Source organism: Nicotiana sylvestris, chromosome 7, assembly GCF_000393655.2.
Source record: "Nicotiana sylvestris chromosome 7, ASM39365v2, whole genome shotgun sequence".
NCBI lineage: Eukaryota > Viridiplantae > Streptophyta > Magnoliopsida > Solanales > Solanaceae > Nicotiana > Nicotiana sylvestris.
In genome coordinates this window covers 45439725-45459585 of record NC_091063.1, presented here as the reverse complement: position 1 = coordinate 45459585, position 19861 = coordinate 45439725, and the positions used below count along the sequence as shown (strand labels likewise).

The 19861-nt window shown below is 37.5% G+C and overlaps 1 protein-coding gene across 1 annotated transcript; it reads left to right on the top strand.

Annotated features, from left to right (window-relative positions):
* LOC104223008 (transcription activator GLK1-like) lies at nt 1-4468 on the top strand. Its single transcript, XM_009774358.2, has 6 exons — nt 1-767; nt 1091-1231; nt 2068-2451; nt 3076-3132; nt 3306-3443; nt 3976-4468. The coding sequence occupies exons 1-6, from the start codon at nt 252-254 to the stop codon at nt 4123-4125; spliced, it is 1386 nt and encodes a 461-aa protein (XP_009772660.1). The 5' UTR covers nt 1-251; the 3' UTR covers nt 4126-4468.
* Nucleotides 4469-19861: the final 15393 nt, after the last annotated feature.

Sequence of the window (19861 nt, the reverse complement as noted above, 5' to 3'; positions counted from 1 at the left end):
TGTGGTGTAGATTAAATCTTTGGCTCTCCACGCTCCCTATACTTACACTAGTTTTACCACTATTTCAACAACAAAAAGGAAATAACAAGACATTTCTCAAAATCAAACATAAACAATTTTCGGCATATATACTCCCTATAAACCAAACCATTTTCCTCAGCTTCTAGGTTTTGTTCAAGTTTTGGCATGCAACGTTAAATTCACGTAACTGCAGTTCAAATAATTACGTGTTTGGTTATTGTGTTATTGTAATGCTTGCTGTGTCATCTTTGAGTAACACAACAACCAAAGATGAAAGGGCTAACGAGATGGAAAGTTTTACGATCGGAGGAGGTGATGATTTTCCAGATTTTATGGGTGAAAATTTGCTCGACAGTATTGATTTTGATGACCTTTTTGTGGGGATCAACGACGGAGATTCGCTACCAGATTTGGAGATGGATGCAGAGATTTTTGCTGAATTTTCAGTTAGTAGTGGAGACGAATCTGATGTGAACAACTATAATACTGCTACTACTATAAAAAATGTAGAACAAGAGAGTTGTTTAAGAAAAGAGGAAGTTGAAAAAGCATCATCTGTTTCAGCTTCGGATCTTGGTTCGGGGTTAACGAGCCTGAATTATCAGGGAGATGAATTTGTGAGTACTCAAAAGAGTGAAGAATCTACACCACCAGTGAATCAGAATCCTGTGCATAAAGAAAGTGATAAAGGCAAAAAGTCATCTGCTCAATCCAAGAATAATCCTCAAGGGAAGAGAAAAGTTAAGGTAAACAGAAAAAAATCAGTCCGAAAAAGAAGATTAAAATTTTTTAATCAGTTTTTCAGCCTTTGATAAATAGGAAATAACTTTTCAAATAACCTAACTCTCTTTCATATTTATGGGATTTCACAAGCGGGAAGCAAACTTCACGAGAAATCGTGTGTGTCAACAAATCCTATGTTAGAAACGTAGAATAATTGACAGTAAAGTTGGGAGATAGTATGTTTTATTAGTACATTGTTATGAATTTAAAGGAAATTTTTGTTTATTTATTTTTGATGGGTTGAGTTTTGTGGATAAAATTTGGAATTTTCTTGAACTGTGTGAAGGTGGATTGGACGCCAGAATTGCACAGAAGATTTGTACAAGCAGTAGAGCAGCTAGGTGTAGATAAGGCAGTCCCATCAAGAATTTTGGAAATTATGGGAATCGATTGTCTCACTCGCCATAACATTGCTAGCCATCTTCAGGTATTCAATCTTCTTCCTTTCCTTTAACTTTCTGTTTAGTTTTTTCACTTTCCTTTTATTTTCTTTATAGTTAAATAAAATGGTCCTCCCTTCTGGGCAAAGAACACCATTGCATTTGGAAAAGAATATATTAGACAATGATGAAAAGTAGGAAAATTACTATTTGTATACTTTCCCTTGTTCTCTAATCCCAATAATGGCATATTCTTTAAAGAGAGAAGCTGATTTCATCTGAAAATATGAAATTTTCTGCTTTGCTCAAATTGGAAACACTCGTAGAGCAAAAACAAAAATGGATCCTCCTTTCCTCTTGGGTTCAAATTTCTAAAGCATATGAACGTACTAATAACTTAAGTATAAAAAAAGGACTTGCTAAGTCGTTTGTTACAAAAAGGGCAACCGGCGCAGACTACAAAGGTCTATTGTATGTAGTTTTACCCTACATTTCTTCAAGAGGTTGTTTCTACGGCTCGAACTCGTGACCACCCTGGTCACATGGCAACCAGTGGAGTATAGAGGATTTTAAAGTCGTGGGTGCTTGTCGATAAGAATTCTGAAAGAAGAGAAAAAATGAGTTTAGTTGTGGGTGCTCATTTAATATTTATCTAATATCTTTATATATAATTGCCTATGTAAATTTATTAAATCTTATCAAAGACAAGCACCCACAAGTGACTATTTAGTTCCGCTAGTAATGACAACAACTTTACCGGTTACACCATACTCCCTTCTCATTTGTTTCAAACGTTTGCTTATAAATACTGCATCTTCAAAATTGTAATCATCCCACGAAATATCAAGTTCAAGTAGTTTGATGGAAATTGTTGAATGTGCAGAAATATCGATCCCATAGGAAACATTTACTTGCTAGAGAAGCCGAGGCGGCGAGCTGGAGTCAAAGAAGGCAAATCTACGGCTGTGCAGTGGCCGGAGGCGGAGGAGGAAAGAGAGATATAAACCCATGGCCTGCACCAACTATTGGATTTCCTCCTCCTCCTCCTCCAATGGCAACTCCAATGCCTCATTTTAGACCCTTACATGTATGGGGTCATCCATCTGTCGACCAATCATATATGCACATGTGGCCGAAACATTTAGCACCTTCACCTTCTCCTCACCATCATCCATCACCAGTATGGCCGCCTGCTGCTGCTCATCCTCCTCATCTTCATCCTTCACCACCTGTAGATCCTTCTTTTTGGCATCCACATCATCAACGGGTGAGTTCTTTTTCCTTTTGGTTTTGGTTGGTGAGTTGGGGGGTGGGGGGAGCTCTATCTTTTATTACACGTCTTGGTCCAAATGGAATAGCATTTCTTTTCTGCATGTTTATGGAGTTTTGAAAAATTCAAATATTTCAAAGATAGATAGAGAGGGTTATCAATTTATTCGGTAAACTACTAAGGGTTCATGTAGCCTATGCTGGATAAATGATTCTGGGCTAGAGCAATGAACTATTTCTGATTGGGGCAGTTGACAATTGAATCCAAGATATCAACTTCTAGATTAAGAAATTTAACTGCACCAACTTGAATTGTTTGAGTAAAATCAATATGTTGAACTATGTGATTATGTCGTCTATCTAAAAGTTTGTCGTTGCAAAAAAATATGTTAATCACTTAATTATATTATGCCTTAGGAAAGATTATTTTTAAAATATTTAAACAAGAAAACAGAAAAGAGTGTATGCTTTTGTTGAAACATAAATGAATTAAATGTAAGTGAGATACTAATGATTTTAGTAATAACAAGTTTGACCTTAAAATTAAACATTTTTTACTTAGAAATGATTGTGTTTGACTATAAGAATAAAATGACAAATTCTCCTTTTTCTATTGTTGCAGGTACCAAATTCTCTTACCCCAGGAACTACTTACTTTCCAGCACCTATAGCACCAACGGTAACTATTCAATCAATTAATCATTGCTCTTTGAATTATTACTTCTAAGGAAGTGTGCAATTTAATATATTACTTTTGGATTTATGTAAATACAGACCATGTGTTTCTTGGCATATATAGTACTACTATCTTTTTAAAAAGTTTGGCTTATATAGTCAGAATAATTGATGCAGAGATATCCTGCTCCTCATCCAGTCCCAGGCATTCCACCCCCTGCCGCCATGTACAAAGTAGACCCCATCATTGGCGTTCGAACTGCCGTCGCCGGAGCTGGACAACCTCTTCCCAAACCTCCTTGTGACTTTCATCCTGTATGCCCCCTCTCTCTCTCTCTCCTTAATTAGTCTTACGATTCTTCATTTAGTCATGCATTGTACAAATAGTTAAAAATAAGAAAGTACTCGTACATGAATTTTATTTACATGGTCACTTTAAACGGATATGCACTTGAATATGTTTAAGGAACGATGATTCTAAAATATGACACTTGCAACCCTTTAGGTCATTGTTGAACTAGGTGTCATTGTATTTAGAGGCGGGCTCAGGCTTTTAACGTGACAGGGCACAATATTATATTCAATCAATGCTTCCTAAAGGTTTTTAGCGTGTAAGGTGTCAAATGATTTAAATTAACAATTTTCAAGGTATACACATATACATAAACAAAATTTCTGCTGAAGTTTATGGGGTCCGGTGACCCGTCAACATAATACATAGGTCCGCCTTATTTGTATTAGTGCTCATGTTCGGGAAACTTTATTTTTAATGTATATTAGCTCAGTACCTTAGTACCGTTTCGAAGCTTTCAATATGTTTTACTAACATATTTATGAATATTGACAGTCAAAGGAGAGCATAGATGCGGCTATTGGAGATGTTTTATCAAAGCCATGGCTGCCACTTCCCCTCGGACTGAAACCTCCCGCTGTCGACAGTGTATTGGGAGAATTACAACGTCAAGGGGTACCTAAAATACCACCAACTTGTGCATAGAGTTATTGAGGCAGCGCAGTTAGCAAAGCCGGTGGAATTTTTTGGGGTTCTCTTACACCAAGAAACCCTTCAATTCGACGACATTTCCTGCACGTAGAGATGCATGAAGATGAATTCAATCTGTCATCACCATCATCTGTAATGCAGTTTTTCCCTCATATATCAGAAAAACCTTTTCTTTTGTTTCATAGCTTTGTTGTCCTACTTTGTTCTTGTTTCGTTATGTGCAAGGACATGCTTTAACTTAACGATGGGGTTTGCACATGCATGAACTGATATATCTATTTGTGATGATGTAATCACCGGTTTGAGAATTCTAATAATAGCGAGAGCTTCTTGTAAACTTGCTCCAAGGTTCTCTTCTTCAATTCCTACCTTTATTTCTGCATTGACTCTGACAGTAATTATTTGAATAATGCATGTAATCTTTTTCTTTTCACTCAAAATCCACATGCATTATACCGGGCATGCACGCAAATGAATGAGAGATATAGTTAAAAAAGAAAGGAACTCCTTAAGCAATCTTATGTTAGAAAAATAACAGAATATGGGACGAAATAATTAGGCTTGATAGTGTAGTCACTGTCCCGAAGGAATTTAAGCCTCCCAATTTCGTTGCTGCAGGGATTATGGCAGAATTCCTCCAGGATTCTACAAAGCCTATGAAATCCGAGTTTCTGCAATTAACTCGAATTTTCCACAAGAACAGAATATTGTGAGTTGTAGAAAATAAGTAGAAGAGAAAGAGATGAAAATTTCCGATGTATTTCGTTTTGGAGATGATATGGGTATTTATAATACCTCTAGGAGTCTGTTAATTCCAACAGACTCATCTCTTCGTAACTGTTAATTCCAACAGACTCATCTCTTCGTAACATGCACCTTTTAAAACCAATAGTCACCTTTTTTGAATTTAAAAAGAAAGCCAGTAATTGATAAGATCATTGGCAGGATTACTAGCTGGACATCAAAGTTCTTGTCTTATGCAGGGACATTGCAACTCATTAAAAGTGTTCTCTTCTCAATACAAACTTTCTGGTGTCAAATTTTACTTTACCAAGGAAGTTGATACAAATGATTGAGAGTGTATGTAAAAGGTTTCTCTGGACAGGAGGTGTTGATGTATCACATAGGGCACTTATTGCTTGGGATAGAATTTGTATGCCTAAAGTAGCAGGGGGGATGAACATTATGGACATCCAACTGTGGAACAAGGCAGCTGTGTGCAAATTGCTGTGGAATATATGCAACAAAAAGGACAAATTATGGATAAAGTGGATACATTGTTACTATGGGAGGAGAGCTAGTCTGTGAAAGAGCAAACCAATGCAGGCATCGTGGATTGTACAGAAGATACTTAAGGTTGCTGAATATCTGGAAGAATTGGGGATATAAGAAGAAGAGCTTAATCAGATGCAGCGCTTCACCATACAAAAGATGTAGAAGAAGTTTGAGGGTGAGTACCCAAAATGCTCATGGAGAAGATTAATCTGTAACAACTATGGAGCTCCTAGATGGTTGTTCATACTATACTTAAACCTACATGGAAGGCTGTTAACAAGAGATAAAGTGGCAAAGTGGAGTCTAGTTGATGACCTATCATGTCCATTGTGCACAAGAGAACCAGAAAATGCAGAACATTTATTTTTTAAATGTGGAATGGCATCGCAAATCTGGGATAGCTTATTGGAATAGAAAGGAATCCAAAGGAAAACAAAAGGGTGGTATGAAGAAGTTCAATGGGCAGAGGTGCATGCAAAGGGAAAATCTGCAATTTCATGCATATATAGAATTTGTTTGGCAGCATATGTCTATCACATATGGCATGAAAGGAACTTGAGGATTTTTCAAGGGAAAGCTAGGCAAAAGGAGGCCATTATACGGGTAATAGCACAGAAATTCATAGTCGTGGAAGTAAATACAAGAAGTTAGATAGGAAGTTACAAGAGATGAAGGAGTATCCTAGACTATGAGTTAATAGTAGACTGTTTGCTATTTTTTTTTTTTGTAATTAGGAGAAACAGAAGAGTATAGGTCTTGGGGCATGATGTCCAAGATCCTAATGAACGGGAATTGTAAAGATTATACTTGGTTTGTGAAATAAAAATTTTACTTACCAAAAAAATAGAAAGCTTATAAAAACGTTTTCTGAAATTAAAAGGCAAAAATATTTTAATTAATTTAAAAAAATGTGACTAAAATATTAATTTCGGTTACTTAATTGGCCAAAGTGCCCAATCTTGATTATTAATAATATAGTCAAATTTCAATTTCCCTCCAAATCACACTTAAAAATATTCAAACTATAAAAGACAAAGAAGTGCTTTTAAACACCTCTTCCTTTCTTTCTTTTTTTTTTTTTTGTGAAGAATTTTTTTTATTGATTCATCACCACAGCCAGTTACATGATTCCTTTTCTCTCCTTTCTAACTATTTCTCCCCTTTCTGTTTTTTATCTACACTTTCCCCTATCAAGAAACAACAAAACAATATCAAAATAACATCAAATACTCCCATCAAACACTAACTACTCTAACATCTTACTATACGAAATGAATGTTCAAGAAAAAGGCGAGAAAGAATGCAAAAGTTAAAATACTTGCTAGATTACTCCATGCATGATCATGAATATCGGGTAATTTGAGCTCATAGATGTCTTTCAAATTAATCCCACCATAACTGGCGACCATAACGAGGTATATACCAAAAGAAAAAGATTCTGGAGCCTTAGAAAAAAACAAGAACAAAATATGGCTAGCTAGGGTACATTTAGGTGGACTATTGTAATCATGCATCATATATATGTACTCTTAATTCGGAAGCATGGGGAAAAAAGGTTACTGTTCTCTCTCCATATTTACCCAAAACATTTTTTGTTTGTTCCTCCCACAAGGCCACAACAAAGGATTTTGATCAACAATAAGCAAGAAGTTTAGTAGGCTTGTGGTTCTGTACGTGGTGGTCCTCCTAGTTATAATGAGTTCAATCAGAACTGCATGAAATATTACTTTTAAATGGGTCAAGAGTTTAAGTTTGAAGTAAGATCTAACGAAAAGTCAAAATAAATTTAAGAGCGGGATTTGATTATTTATATTCGTTCTTTTGCTCTTTTCTTGGCAATTCTGAATGTTGTAGAACGTATAATATAATGTGTAAGCAGTACTTCAGAATGGTTATAACTTATAACAATGACTACTTATTAACAAAGAGTTTAAGTTGTACTCCGTACACCTAAAGTGCAAAGAATTTTTATATATCAAAGTAATATAACTCGTTGCAGCATATTGTTTTTATTATATATGATGTAATACATGCTTGATATAAAGAGGTACATGTTGGTTAAAATTACATATATATTTTTCTTCTCATCTTTTGACCGGAAGAAATGAGTAGTCTCCTTTGCTCCACGATGTTATTTGACTGTCGGAACTAACTGACTTATTTGGAAAATTTTATGGCAAAAACTATTCATCTTTTTCCGAAATGCCAAGAAAGGAATAAAAGCAGCTAGTATATATTTCATGTTTGTTTATTAGATGAGATAAAATCTTTCTATCATAATCCAAAAGATAACAAAAACAAAAAGACAAAGGACTACTGTGCCATCATCATGGGAATCAATAATTCCTATCAATCGTGGCAGAGATAATTCAACCAAAAATCTTCATGTATTCCACGGTTGTCATCAAAGGATAGCAAAAACTGTTAAAATATAATAGAATGGTACTATTCTAAAGTTGATGCTTTTAAAATGTCAAAGTCGCATATATGTCAAATTAATCTCGCACAATCCCAGTATAATAGACATAATTACTTACCAGTGTTCACACAAAACTAATAGATACATGATATGTATTTGTAGGTAGACTTTTAGCACTTAATCATGATTAATTAATATACATTCTTACCTCATTTGATCACCTAATTATAAAATTAACGTAGTTTGATGAAAATACCCGATACGAATAAGTATTTACTGATAAAAAATAGAGTATGATTTAACTTATATACTAATGATATAAATTCTTTTTTCATTATCAAGGATAAGGACCACGCTTTGAGTAGCTTATTTTCCATTTATGGTGCGACAAAAGAACCATGGTCTTTTTTTGACTTATCTGATAACTGATCAATCTGGCTGCTGGGTTCAAAGTCAATCAATAACGCTGGTCTAAATTAAGCTACTTATACAGATGACACAAAATCTTATACAGTGTCCCAGTATATATGTATAACTTTGTACGTACTACATGTCTCTCGAATAATTCGCGAGTCTCTCTACTTCAACAAATAATGTTAATTAAATATAGGAGTTGACACAATCTTGTAAAATGTAAACCCCACCCCACCCCCACCCCCACCCCCACCCCACCCCACCCACAAATAAACGTACAAATTAAAGATATTACGGGGAAAAAAAGATTTTGGCGTGAGTCAACCATAGGCCACCATTCATGAGAACCCACAGGTAACATCTCTCTTTCTCTCTATATATATGTTTACTCTCAAAATCGAATAATAATTAAATTTGTAAGTGATTTTAAAGATACGTGGTTTAATTTGACACAAAGCAATCAATGAAGTTAATAATGAATAAACAAAGACAGAATAAATTCGAACTGCACGAGTGAGATAGCTCCAGTCTCAGTGAAATAATCAACCTCGACCCGGGCTCACCACAATTAGCATTAATGAACAAGAAAAATAGCTGATAGCAGAGAAAATAACAATATATTGCCTTGAAGTGTGAGTTACATTATATTTTTTGAGTAATCAGACCCCCTTTATATAGTAGGGGAGTTCTACATTTGGTACAACTCTATAAAAGGTAAAAAATCTTTCGATTAACTGATTGCCGGTTCTCCATCGATACGTGCCAAGATTCCCGCCATCATATCTGGCCGGCTACGAATATTTTGCCTTCCGCTGGTTATGTTTGACTGTCAACACTATCCTTTGAAGTTGTTCGAGGCTGGGGCCGATTCTGGAATTATGACCTCGGCATCCCTGAGGGCAGGCATCGTGCCCCCGGGCTCTGGCTCGATGGGACCTTCGACTCGATTTTGGTCCCTTGCCACCAAATCTCGAGCCTGGCTTATCTTGTCGGAAGTCGAGGTGCACCATGAACTCGGTTTTACCCGTATACTAATAGTCCCCTCGTTTCTCGGAGGGTAAATGGCGAGAAACGACATGAGCTTTCGATTCCTACTTCGACGCATCGCGGAAGAAACGACAAAGGAGCCGAAACGTCTTGTCAGTCACGTCGTAATTAATGCATGCCGGTCGCCGGTTGGCTATCCCTGGATGCGAAACGTCGCCTAACTACTATAAATACCCTTTCCTTTGTTTATTTTTACTTTACATCAAACCTCCTACCCTCGTACCCTTAGAACTTCAACAATTTTGAGTGATTTTACCCTCGTTACTCAAGGTCCTTTGCAAAAAAAAATCACCTGTCTTTTTCCTAGGCCAACAAGTCTTATTCTTCAACTTTCTTTCTTTCTTCATCTTTTCCAGATCTCTCTCCATTTTTACTTTCTAAAGAAATGGCAAAGACCTCCAAAATCGTTCCCCAGCAAAAATCTCCTACCACTTCGCGGCCGGCCACTAAGGCCAAGGAGCCCGCTCCGAGTGTAAAGGTTAATGAACTAGTGGCCGAACCTCCCTTGAAAATGTTTGTCCCTAGGGGATGCTCGGTCAATAACGATTTCAAAGTCGAAAAACCTTCTTCCGTACAGGGGCGGTGCAAAGAGGTCTCGAGATACATCTGTTCGATTACTGAAAAAATCCTCCCTACGGTTAAGAAAGATTGCAATTGGGCCGATAAAAATATAGTGGTCCCCGACCCCAAGGAGGCCATTACCACCCATGTCGAGGGGCATCGAGTGTTTACACTTATCCCTTTACATTGGGACCAATGGACCCGGTCATCATAGACTTCTACAAGAGATACGAGGTATGCCTCAGTCAGATCCATCCTTCAGTGTGGAGGATCGTGATCCTCCTACGGTTTTTTGTGGACAAATTTGGCTCATGTCGTTTTACTGTGGATCATCTACTCCACTTTTACAGTCCCCGACTGTTCCAAGGAGGCTGATAAAGCTGGTGCACTGGGCTAGCAAGGCCCCTTTCTCAAGTATTGACGAGGACCGAGACTAAGGTTGGCAAGGCCATTTTGTCTGAGTGAGGACTTCGAACTTAATTCCTGCACAATGTATGCCATTTCCCAAGAAGTGGAATACGTCATGTAAGTAGAAACTTCCCTTCGACTGTCAATTTTATGTTTACTTTTTTTTTCTTTGTCGGTATTTGTGGTGATGCAGCCATCGCTCAGGTCACGAATGTTGTTCCTCGACTCAAGGAGTGGGTCGAAAGTGTAGTTTCACAAATGCCCTACTCCGAGCGCTCGTGGCGCGAACTCTCGAAAGGTCGTTGGGAGGCCCGCTCCCATGGTGAGATCTCTTTCCCGATAAGGTTGTGCTAGATCTCCCTCTTTTAACATCAAGTTCTAATTTCTTCTTTTTTCTTTTGCAGTTTTGCCTAAGGACGTTGAGCTTAGGCCTCTAGTCGGTGGCGAGGACTTGCCTTTCGAGACTCCTGCTCTGGGTAGGCCATAGAGAGAAAAAGGAGGAGGGCTCCGAGCTCCCCGAGCTTGGAGAAAAAGAAACCGAGAAGGAGGTTGGTCCGAAAGTCAAAAGAAACCTCCAGATCCCAAGTGCTTGACTCGGACTTACTCCCCTGGCTTAGGGACGAGTCCGAGGAGGATGAAATTTTAGTAGCCCGAGAGCCATCGGTCCCTAAGGAATGGGTGTTAGCCGAGTGGGGAGCAACATTGGCCAATCCTTCCCAAATTTAAGAGGCTGATGCAGCAGTGAGGGTTGAGAACCCTCAAGACACCGGTTCTGCCCCACCTAGTGTCACTGACATAACGGGATCATCTTTGTTCACGGACTCGATGTTCGGTGAAGCTCAAATAACGAAGGAGCGGTCAAATGAGGGGGTCCAGAGAGTGGATGATCCCCTCCAAAGCCTTTTTGATTGCGTGGACTCCACTGCCATGGAGGGTGTCACCAGATTGGGTGACTTGGAAGTATCGAGAAATGTCTGCCCTTGGAGGCAGGTGGGTCTAACTCGAGCCCGAGATTGGTTAACCGGCTCCCTTCCCCGAGTGCTGATCCTGGTCCGAAGCAGTGATGGTTGGCTATAATCTCGTATTTAGTCACTTTAGTTGAGTTGGAGCATTAATCACTAGTGTTTTGCACTAAATGCGTATTTTATGCCTTGTAGGAGTGATTCCGAGCTACGTAAATGTTATGGAATGAATTCGAGTTATTCTGGTACTTTGAAGTCTGAGTAAAAGCCCAAGAAATTAAGCGGATATCGTGTTCGGGGATCAACGAATGATAGTGCACTTTAAGAATGAAACGAAGAATCAAGCAGACATTCTATTTATTGTCTAATAAAATGCACATAACTTTTCACTCATTACTCCGTTTGGGATACACAATATATCGTTGGAAAGCTATTTAAAAGGGATACAACTTTTAAGATTTACGTTTTTTGAAATTCCCAACATAACAGGGTGAAAAGTGCACGGCTGCGCACTGGTCGCGCATTGGGCGCGTATGTGGGGCAGAATAGGGTGAAAAGTGCACGGCCAAGTGCGCGAGCACACTTCCAGGTGCGGGGACGCGTACTTCCAACTCTAGAAAATTGTCCTATTTCGCATAGGAGAAGGTGTTTTTGTTTGGGCCCGACCCTACTTAGTATATATACATGGAAAAATAGTATTTTTTGGACTTTTGACATATCTAAGACTTAAGGAGGCTAAGGAGAAGTTGGAGAAGCAAGAGCACAAGGAATCCATTATTCAATCCCAACTCAAGACACGGGTTTTGATTGTTTCATGTTTTTCTTTACTTTACACTTAATTTTGATGAATTACTCCATGTCTATGGAGTATTTCTCTTTAGAGTTTGATGGATTTAATGTATCGATACTTGTTTGTGGATAATTAACTCTAGTTTTATGTATTGAACTATTTTGGATGTTTTAACTGTTGCACCTTTAATCACTTTTTCATGTAATCGAGAGAGGCATAACTTGTGATATTGTTGCATTATCTATTGTTGGTTGAAGTCATTAATTCTTCTTAGTAATCGGAAGAGGCTAGTTGAATTGTTGATTCAACTTAGTTAGCAGGATAATCGAGAGAGATTCTCCTAACGACCAATCCACTAAGAATTCTTGCATATCTTCACATGCTTAAAATTGATTTATATTGTGAGGCTGAGACTTAATCGCGAGAGGAGTTTCTACTGAACAATTGAACTAATAACCAAGTGAATTCGAGAGACTCACTTGAACATTAGAAGTGAATTATCTAGAGTTAAATCCCAAACATTTGTTTTTCACCTATCCTATCAGCCATATCTTCTCCCAATTGATAACTTCCTTTGCTTATTACTTGCGTTGATTTTCATTAGCCAATAATTTAGATTCTTAGTTAATTTCAGTATTAAACACGAAACTCTAAATTGTTGATTATCTTGAATAGCAATATAACTACAAACTACAATAATACTGTTTAACTCCAATCTCTATGGATACGATATTAAAACTTACTATATTCGACTAGCGAGCATGTTTTAGTGTATGTTTCAAGGCTCGTGAAATTTTAGAGCCGTTATCGAGGATTGACAATCTATAGTGTTTAAAATAGTTTGTAGTGCTAATTTAGGAATTTTTATTTTTATTTTATTTTCTCTTTTTACGTTTGGTGTTCTTTGACTGTGCGCAGGCTACAGGTTAGATTGGTGCATAACTCGATCTTCTGGGAAGGAATTGCAACCATACGAACCAAAAATTGAGAAACATTTGCGACAGTCTCTCCGAGAATACAGAAACGATTGGGCGATCCTCAATCAAAGAAAATATGGTGGGAGATGATGATAATGTTGATTTGGCTGCGAGAGAGGCAGCCCAACTCAGAGAGAAAGCTGCAAGAGATGCTGAAGAAGCAACACTCAGAGATGCACAAATTGCTTATGAGTAGGAAAGAGCTCGAAGAATAGCTAAGAATCAGCCCGAGGGTGCAGACCAGTTCAGAAACATAGCTCCCGGCCAAGGGAGATCACTTGGTAATTATGTGAGACAACGGTCTACAGTCAAGGCTTATCGAGTGTGAGACCACCTCCTGTTGTAGCTAATAATTTTGAGTTAAAGCAGGGTTACTTCAAACCCTCCAAAATAGCTGTGTCTTTAGAGAAAAGATGAACGAAGATCCAAACAATCATCTGATGGACTTCGAGGAGATTATGAACACCTTCCAGTACAATGGTGTGTCACAAGATGCAGTCTACTTAACGGCATTCGCTTCACTCTCAAAGACGATGCAAAGTACTGGCTTCAAAGCTTGCCCCAGGGATCTATTAGAACATGGGAGGAGATGACCAAAAAATTTCTAGCTAAATATTTCTCCTCAGCTGAAACGGGCAAATTTAGAAGAAAAATCCATAACTTCTGCCAGAATGAAACTGAGACTGTGTTTAAAGCTTGGGAGAGGTTTAAGGAGATAATGCGAAAGTGTCAGCATAGCGGAATTGAACTCTGGATGCAACTCCAAGACTTTTGGGATGGATTGACACCGACCTCACGAAGAATATTGAGTAATGCAGCTGGAGGTCCGTTGATGAAGTAGACTCCAGAGAATATAGTCACTATTCTTGATGAATTGTCTGAAGATGCAAACAGTGGCCCTCGGAGATTGCTGAAAGAAGAGGATCAACTGGTGTTCGCCAGGTTGATGCTAGCACATCTATGCATGTACAACTTGATGCCATGGCAAAAGAAATAAGGAAGCTGACCTTAGCTTCGATACATCATGAGCCTCATGCCGTATGCGACATATGTGGAAAAGGACACCCTACTGATGAGTGTCAAGCCTCAACTGAGGAAGTTAATGCTGTGAGTAATTATAAATTCAATGCAATGGGTCAAAAGCACTCTGGTTTTTCATGGAGTTCACCTGGGGATACAACAAATGCATGGCAATAAAATAACTCCAGATTTCAAGGAGCTCCTGGTTTTGTGAATCGGCCAAGGCTGCAGTTTCAGCCTCAACAACCAATTCAGTCTAGGTTAGAAGATCTAATGAATTCATTCATTACCAAGACAGATGAGATATTAGATGCTCATGGTGCAACTATTAAAGAACTTGGGACAGGTTTGCGAAGTTTGGAGAGACGAGTGAGACAAATTGCAACTATATTATCTGAGAGAATCCCAGGTACTTTGCCAGCTGATACTGAAAAGAATCCCAAAGAAACAGTAAGTGTTGTGACTTTGAGAAGTGGACAAGTATTGAAAGATCCCACTCCAAGTCAAAAAGAAGTTGCGCCTGAAAAAAAAGTGGGAAGGAGCTGAAAATTGAAGATGATAAAAAGGCTGAGAAGAAGAAAGGAAAGAAGGGAGCTGAGAAAAAGAAGAAGGAGATAACTTCAAGAAGGGAGGAATCTGATAATGTGAGCAAGCACATGCCTGCTCTACCTTTTCCCCAAAAGTTATACAAAGAAAAGCTGGACAAGCAGTTCGAGAGATATTTAGACATACTGAGACAGGTTAATGTGAATCTGTCATTCACTGAGTTCTCTCACAAATGACAACTTATGCAAAGTTCTTGAACGATATCCTCACAAAGAAGAGAAAGATAGAATAGACATCGGTAGTGAAGCTCACAGAGCATTGTAGTGCAATATTACAAAATAAACTCCCACAAAAGTGTGGAGATCCAGGGAGTTTTACTATACCTTGTGTGAGCACCTAATTTTTGCACTATTTTAATACCTCCTAAGGTGATTCGTGTTTTGTTATTTTAATTATTTTTCTCAAGTTTTGTGTCTTTAATTGCATATTTCCTATCATAAAAATACCAAAAAAATTAGTTCTTTATTCATTTGTGTATTTTAGGAATTAACTAACTATTCAGTTGGTGAATTAATCTAGTTAATTGATCATTTGAATAAGTTGTTTAATTAATTAATTAATTTGTGTAAATTTAGTTTAATAAGTAGGATTAAGGGAATTAGGACAAAATTGAAATGATTTAAGTGGCCAAAAGTGCAATGGCTAATCCATAAATAGGCTGCCAGTATATCCCGAAACGGCGTAGTTTCGTACCTTAACACGCCGTTTTGATAAGTAAATGTAAGATCAAATCTCATCCCTCCATTTTTTTGATCCAATGGCTTAGATCCATAGCCCATTCCAAATTTAAAGCTCCAAAAATCTGAAAATCCTCCCATTTCACTCCTTAACCAAACCCTAGCTCCCTCCTCGCTCTCTCTCTCATCCGCCGCCTCCGCCACCATCCGCCGTCGTGGTTGTTGGTCCAAACACCACCCAAAATTTTACTATGTAATCTCCAACACCTCCTCTTTCCATATCTTCAAACCAATTCCTTCAAAACCCCCTCAAACTCCACGAATTTTAGATCTAGGAAACCCTAACCGCCACCATTTTTCTCAAATTCGTGAAGTTCTGTCCACCACCACCCCACAATACATACATGGATGGATAGAACTCCTTTAGCTCTATCTTTTCCTATTTGTTTGGACCCCGAATTCTGTTGACTTTTTTCTAGTGAAGTCACTAATGACCGCCCAATGCCACCGCTGCTTCTAGCGCCCTTCCGTTCTTGCCTCCAATTGATTCAGACATGATTTTATTGTCGATTATACCAACATCGAAATTCAGCTCATCGGATTTAGGATTTTTGGTATCAATCAACAATAAAACCATGTCTTGGGTCGAATCACCACCACCACTGCCGTTGTTTCACCGCTGCCTGGTTGCTCGAGTTTTCGGTAAATCTTCAATCCATCTCCCCTTTCCCGTTTCTGATTTTTCAGTTTGTGTTTCAAATTTAGTTTTGGGGATTAATCTTTGCTCCTAATTTTGTTAGTAGTATTTATAGGTTAATTAAACTATGGTAATTTTAGTTGTGAATCGCTTGTTAGTCATAACATAAGATCTCATTGTTGATCGTTGTCTGATAATTAAGCGATGCTCATCCAAATTCTGTTTTGCACAATACTTCGTGATTTCAGTTGTTCATTGTTAGTTTGTAGATATCACATTGCTTTAATCTAGTTTGATTGAATACTTAGTTCAATTACAATTGAAGTCATGCCCTAGCTTTGCCTATTTATAGTTAGTTTGAGTATGAGTGTGTTAGCTTGAATTTTAGTCATGATAAAAGCTGAATATTTGAGTGTAGGGTACTTGTTTGGCTGCTTTTTACTATTAAAGGCTATTTGGAGGACACTGCTCCTAACACTGTTCATAGCTGGTGAAAAAATTATCTTTTGGACAAACTTTTGACCAAACATCTGTCCTTTGAATACTTGGGACAGATTTTAGGTGGAAAATCCATCCTTTGGACAGATTCAATCAAATAATTCAATCCCTTTCCATTCCTATAAAGGAAGAGGTCTTTTATCTGTCACACCTCTTTTTTACCCACCCCAGGGGGATACAAGGGAGTTTTTCCAATTTAAGTGACATTATTAGAAATGGAATTATTTATTCGATTTTTATTCAAAGTCGCCACTTGGAATAGTTTATTTGGTGTCCCAAATCACCGGTTTATTTTAAAATCCCGAATCGATGAAATTCGACTTTCCTTTTGAAGTCTGCGAACTAGAAATTCTGAATAAAAAATTCTGTTAACCCGAGGGAAGGTGTTAGGTACCCCCGGATTCCGTAGTTCTAGCACGGTCGCTTAAACTATCATTATTGGCCTATTATCTGATTTTAATACATGTTTTAGCCTATGGTACATTTAAACTTATTTAAACCGCTTTTAATTATTTTAAAGAAGATTTAACGTCATTTGAAACATTTCTTTGGATCGCGCCACATGAAATGCTCCCGCAGTCCGAAACACATTTTATTCAACGTTGTTAAGATTTGGATTTGGGTCACATGAAATGCACACCCGAGTTTAGGAAGGTAATATTATTGAAATAACGCGCTTAAAGCAACTACGCGTTTCAGCTTTGCGAGGGCCATGGAAATTCAACTAAATGGCACGCCTCAATTTATAAGGATTAAAATTAATTAAATGAGGGCCATGCATTTTGAAATTTTATTTGGCACGGCATGCCCCAAATTATTTCAAGACTATTGTGCTCAACTAAAGTAAACTACGGATATTCATATTATTGTTTTCTAGACTACTTTGAGATTATTGCAGGGTTTTTGATTATGGATAACATTATGGAGGAAATAGAGTAAATTAATTATAGAGAAAGATAGGCTAGCTTATGAATTTGGATTATCATTTGACCTGGGAGCTAAAAATAAAAGTCTGGCACAATGCTCTAATCCAAACTCAATTGACTGAATAGTCCAAATGCATTTTGTGATACCAAACCCCAAACCCTTATCTTTAAAAAATCCAAAACATTAATCACGGATCTATCATTACCTCCTTTACAAATGTTAACAAACAAACAAACAAAAACAAACAAAACAAAAAAAAACTTAAAACCAGCTTATGCAAATTACAACCAAAAACGGAAATGAAAGAAACATTGAATGAAAGAGATATACGAATTTAGACTATTCACGCTTCGGCTACTAAAAGTTTAAAATAATAATAAACAACAATATAACAAATGGAGAATAACTTTGGTTACGAGAAAAACTTGTAATTAGATACGACAGGATTCCAAACGGCGCATCATAAAAATGCCATCCAAATGCAAAATATGTGATACATACTGTGTACGCAATAAGTATGAGATTGAAGAATACCTAAAGTGCGAAATTATAGCAAGGTGACAAGTAAAAGCTTGAATCTTTAAGGATGAAGCTCAGCATACTAGATCCCGACAACATCAGTAGCGTGAATCAACAACAATCAACAGAGTTTTGAACCCAGAAAGTTAACCATGTTATTATTCTTTTTCGGAGCCATTTTTCGTATTTTTTTTAGATCTGCTTTTTTTAAAAGATGTTTCAGCTGAGTTTGCTCTGTCTCGTCGGGTATCAATGGAGGGTCGCTGGACGGCTCTTTTCCGATCAGATCCAGACCTGGCTGTTGATGTTCTTTGCTCCGTTTTTTTGGATTTTGGAAAATGTGGCTCTTAGCTTTAGAAAGGAAGGGTCTGTTCTTCTGTTTTTTTTGTGTCTCTAATGTCTACTGTGTGAGGGGTCTCATCTCTAGCCTTTGTTGAAGTGGGGAAGGTCAGAAAAATGAGGAAGAAGATGAAAGGGGAAAACGACGCTTAGGTTCATCAATGAAAATGGGGAGGGTCCGATTATTGTCTCCTCTTTTGGAGAAAGATGAAGTGTCGTTCGTCTTTGTCTATGGGAGGGGATCTTCTTCTGATAATGTGTGTTTTTTAGGTTTCCTCAATGTATTCTTATATGTAGGAGGTAAGGTAATGGGTAATGGGAATTTGGGTAGTAGTATTGGAATTGGGTTATGGGGGAATCTAATTGGGCTGAGGAGATTTAATTAGGAAGGCCCAAAACCAGACTTTCTTTTATTTCCTTTTCTTTTAATTAAAGTCTACAAATTAAAAAATCCCAAATTATCCAAAGTGTGAAATTTGAAGTAATTAACTAATTATAAAAATTATAAACATCACTTAAATCCTAAACTAAAGGAGAAAAAATCAATAAAAGGAAAAGTGTAAAAATGAAGCATTTTTGTGATTTTCATTTTTTTATAAAGCAAATGATTATGATTAATTCTAAAAATGTAAAAATAAATCCTAAATGCCATGAGTGATATTTTTTTTTGGGTATTTTTCATAATTTAAATAAAACTTAAACATGCACAAAAATGCAAATAGTTTAAAAAAAAAATTCTACAAAAATTCCTAAAATGTCAAATAATTAACAAAAAATCTATTTTCTTGGGATTTTGTAAGAGTATTTCATATAGGGCAAAAATCACGTGCTTACAGCTGCCCCTCTTTGCTCGGAGACATGAAGAGTTTTCGGGCAAAGATAAAGTGAGCAATATGAGGGATTTTTGCCCGTTTGAAACTCCATGAGAAGCATTTTTTTTTGAAATATTTTGACCAAACCTTGCTTCAGAAGTTGCCTACATATCCTTGGCTATAAAGGAATCAGGTCAGTGTAGTTCTGGAAGTTTCGGTAGCTGGGACTACCGAAAAGCTGTGATTTCACTACTGTTGTTACTATTTCTGCTTGCTGAGCTCCTTATTACACCAAAAATGGAAAATAAAAAGCTAAACTAGCTAAGCCTATCAACTACGAGTTACAAGATTCCTATCTATAAATCTCTTGAAGCTTGATCTTGAGTCTTAACTGGTTCTTGATGTGGACTTCGATCTGAATCTTGATGCTCGTTAGCTGTAGGTGTTGGTTCTTTCTTCAGCTTTGGGTCAAGGGGGGACATGCAAAGCTTGTGACTTCAATCATATCTTGAGTAGTCCGCATTTTTCTCCGCTTCAACCTTTTGAACTCACTTCTTTTGTTTTTTTTATTCTAGATTGAGACTCATTCTTTTGGTCATCTCGAATCCTGTGCCTCGATGTCAGACCTACTCAGATGCCAAAAACAAACAAACGAACGAAATTTTCTGCCCCAGTTTTCACTAGGAAAATTTCGTGAGTTATTTGCAACAAAATCTAAACTATTCAGGGGATGGAGCCCTATATCTAAAATGTCAACTCTGGGATTGAGTCCCTAATGTTGG

What these genes read in the sequence shown, in the direction of transcription:
- LOC104223008 (XM_009774358.2), top strand. Translation starts at nt 252, where the DNA reads ATGCTTGCTGTGTCATCTTTGAGTAACACAACAACCAAAGATGAAAGG. An exon ending in ACATTGCTAGCCATCTTCAG is followed by an intron (nt 1,232 to 2,067) that starts GTATTCAATCTT and finishes TTGAATGTGCAG; the next exon opens with AAATATCGATCCCATAGGAA. An exon ending in GGCATCCACATCATCAACGG is followed by an intron (nt 2,452 to 3,075) that starts GTGAGTTCTTTT and finishes CTATTGTTGCAG; the next exon opens with GTACCAAATTCTCTTACCCC.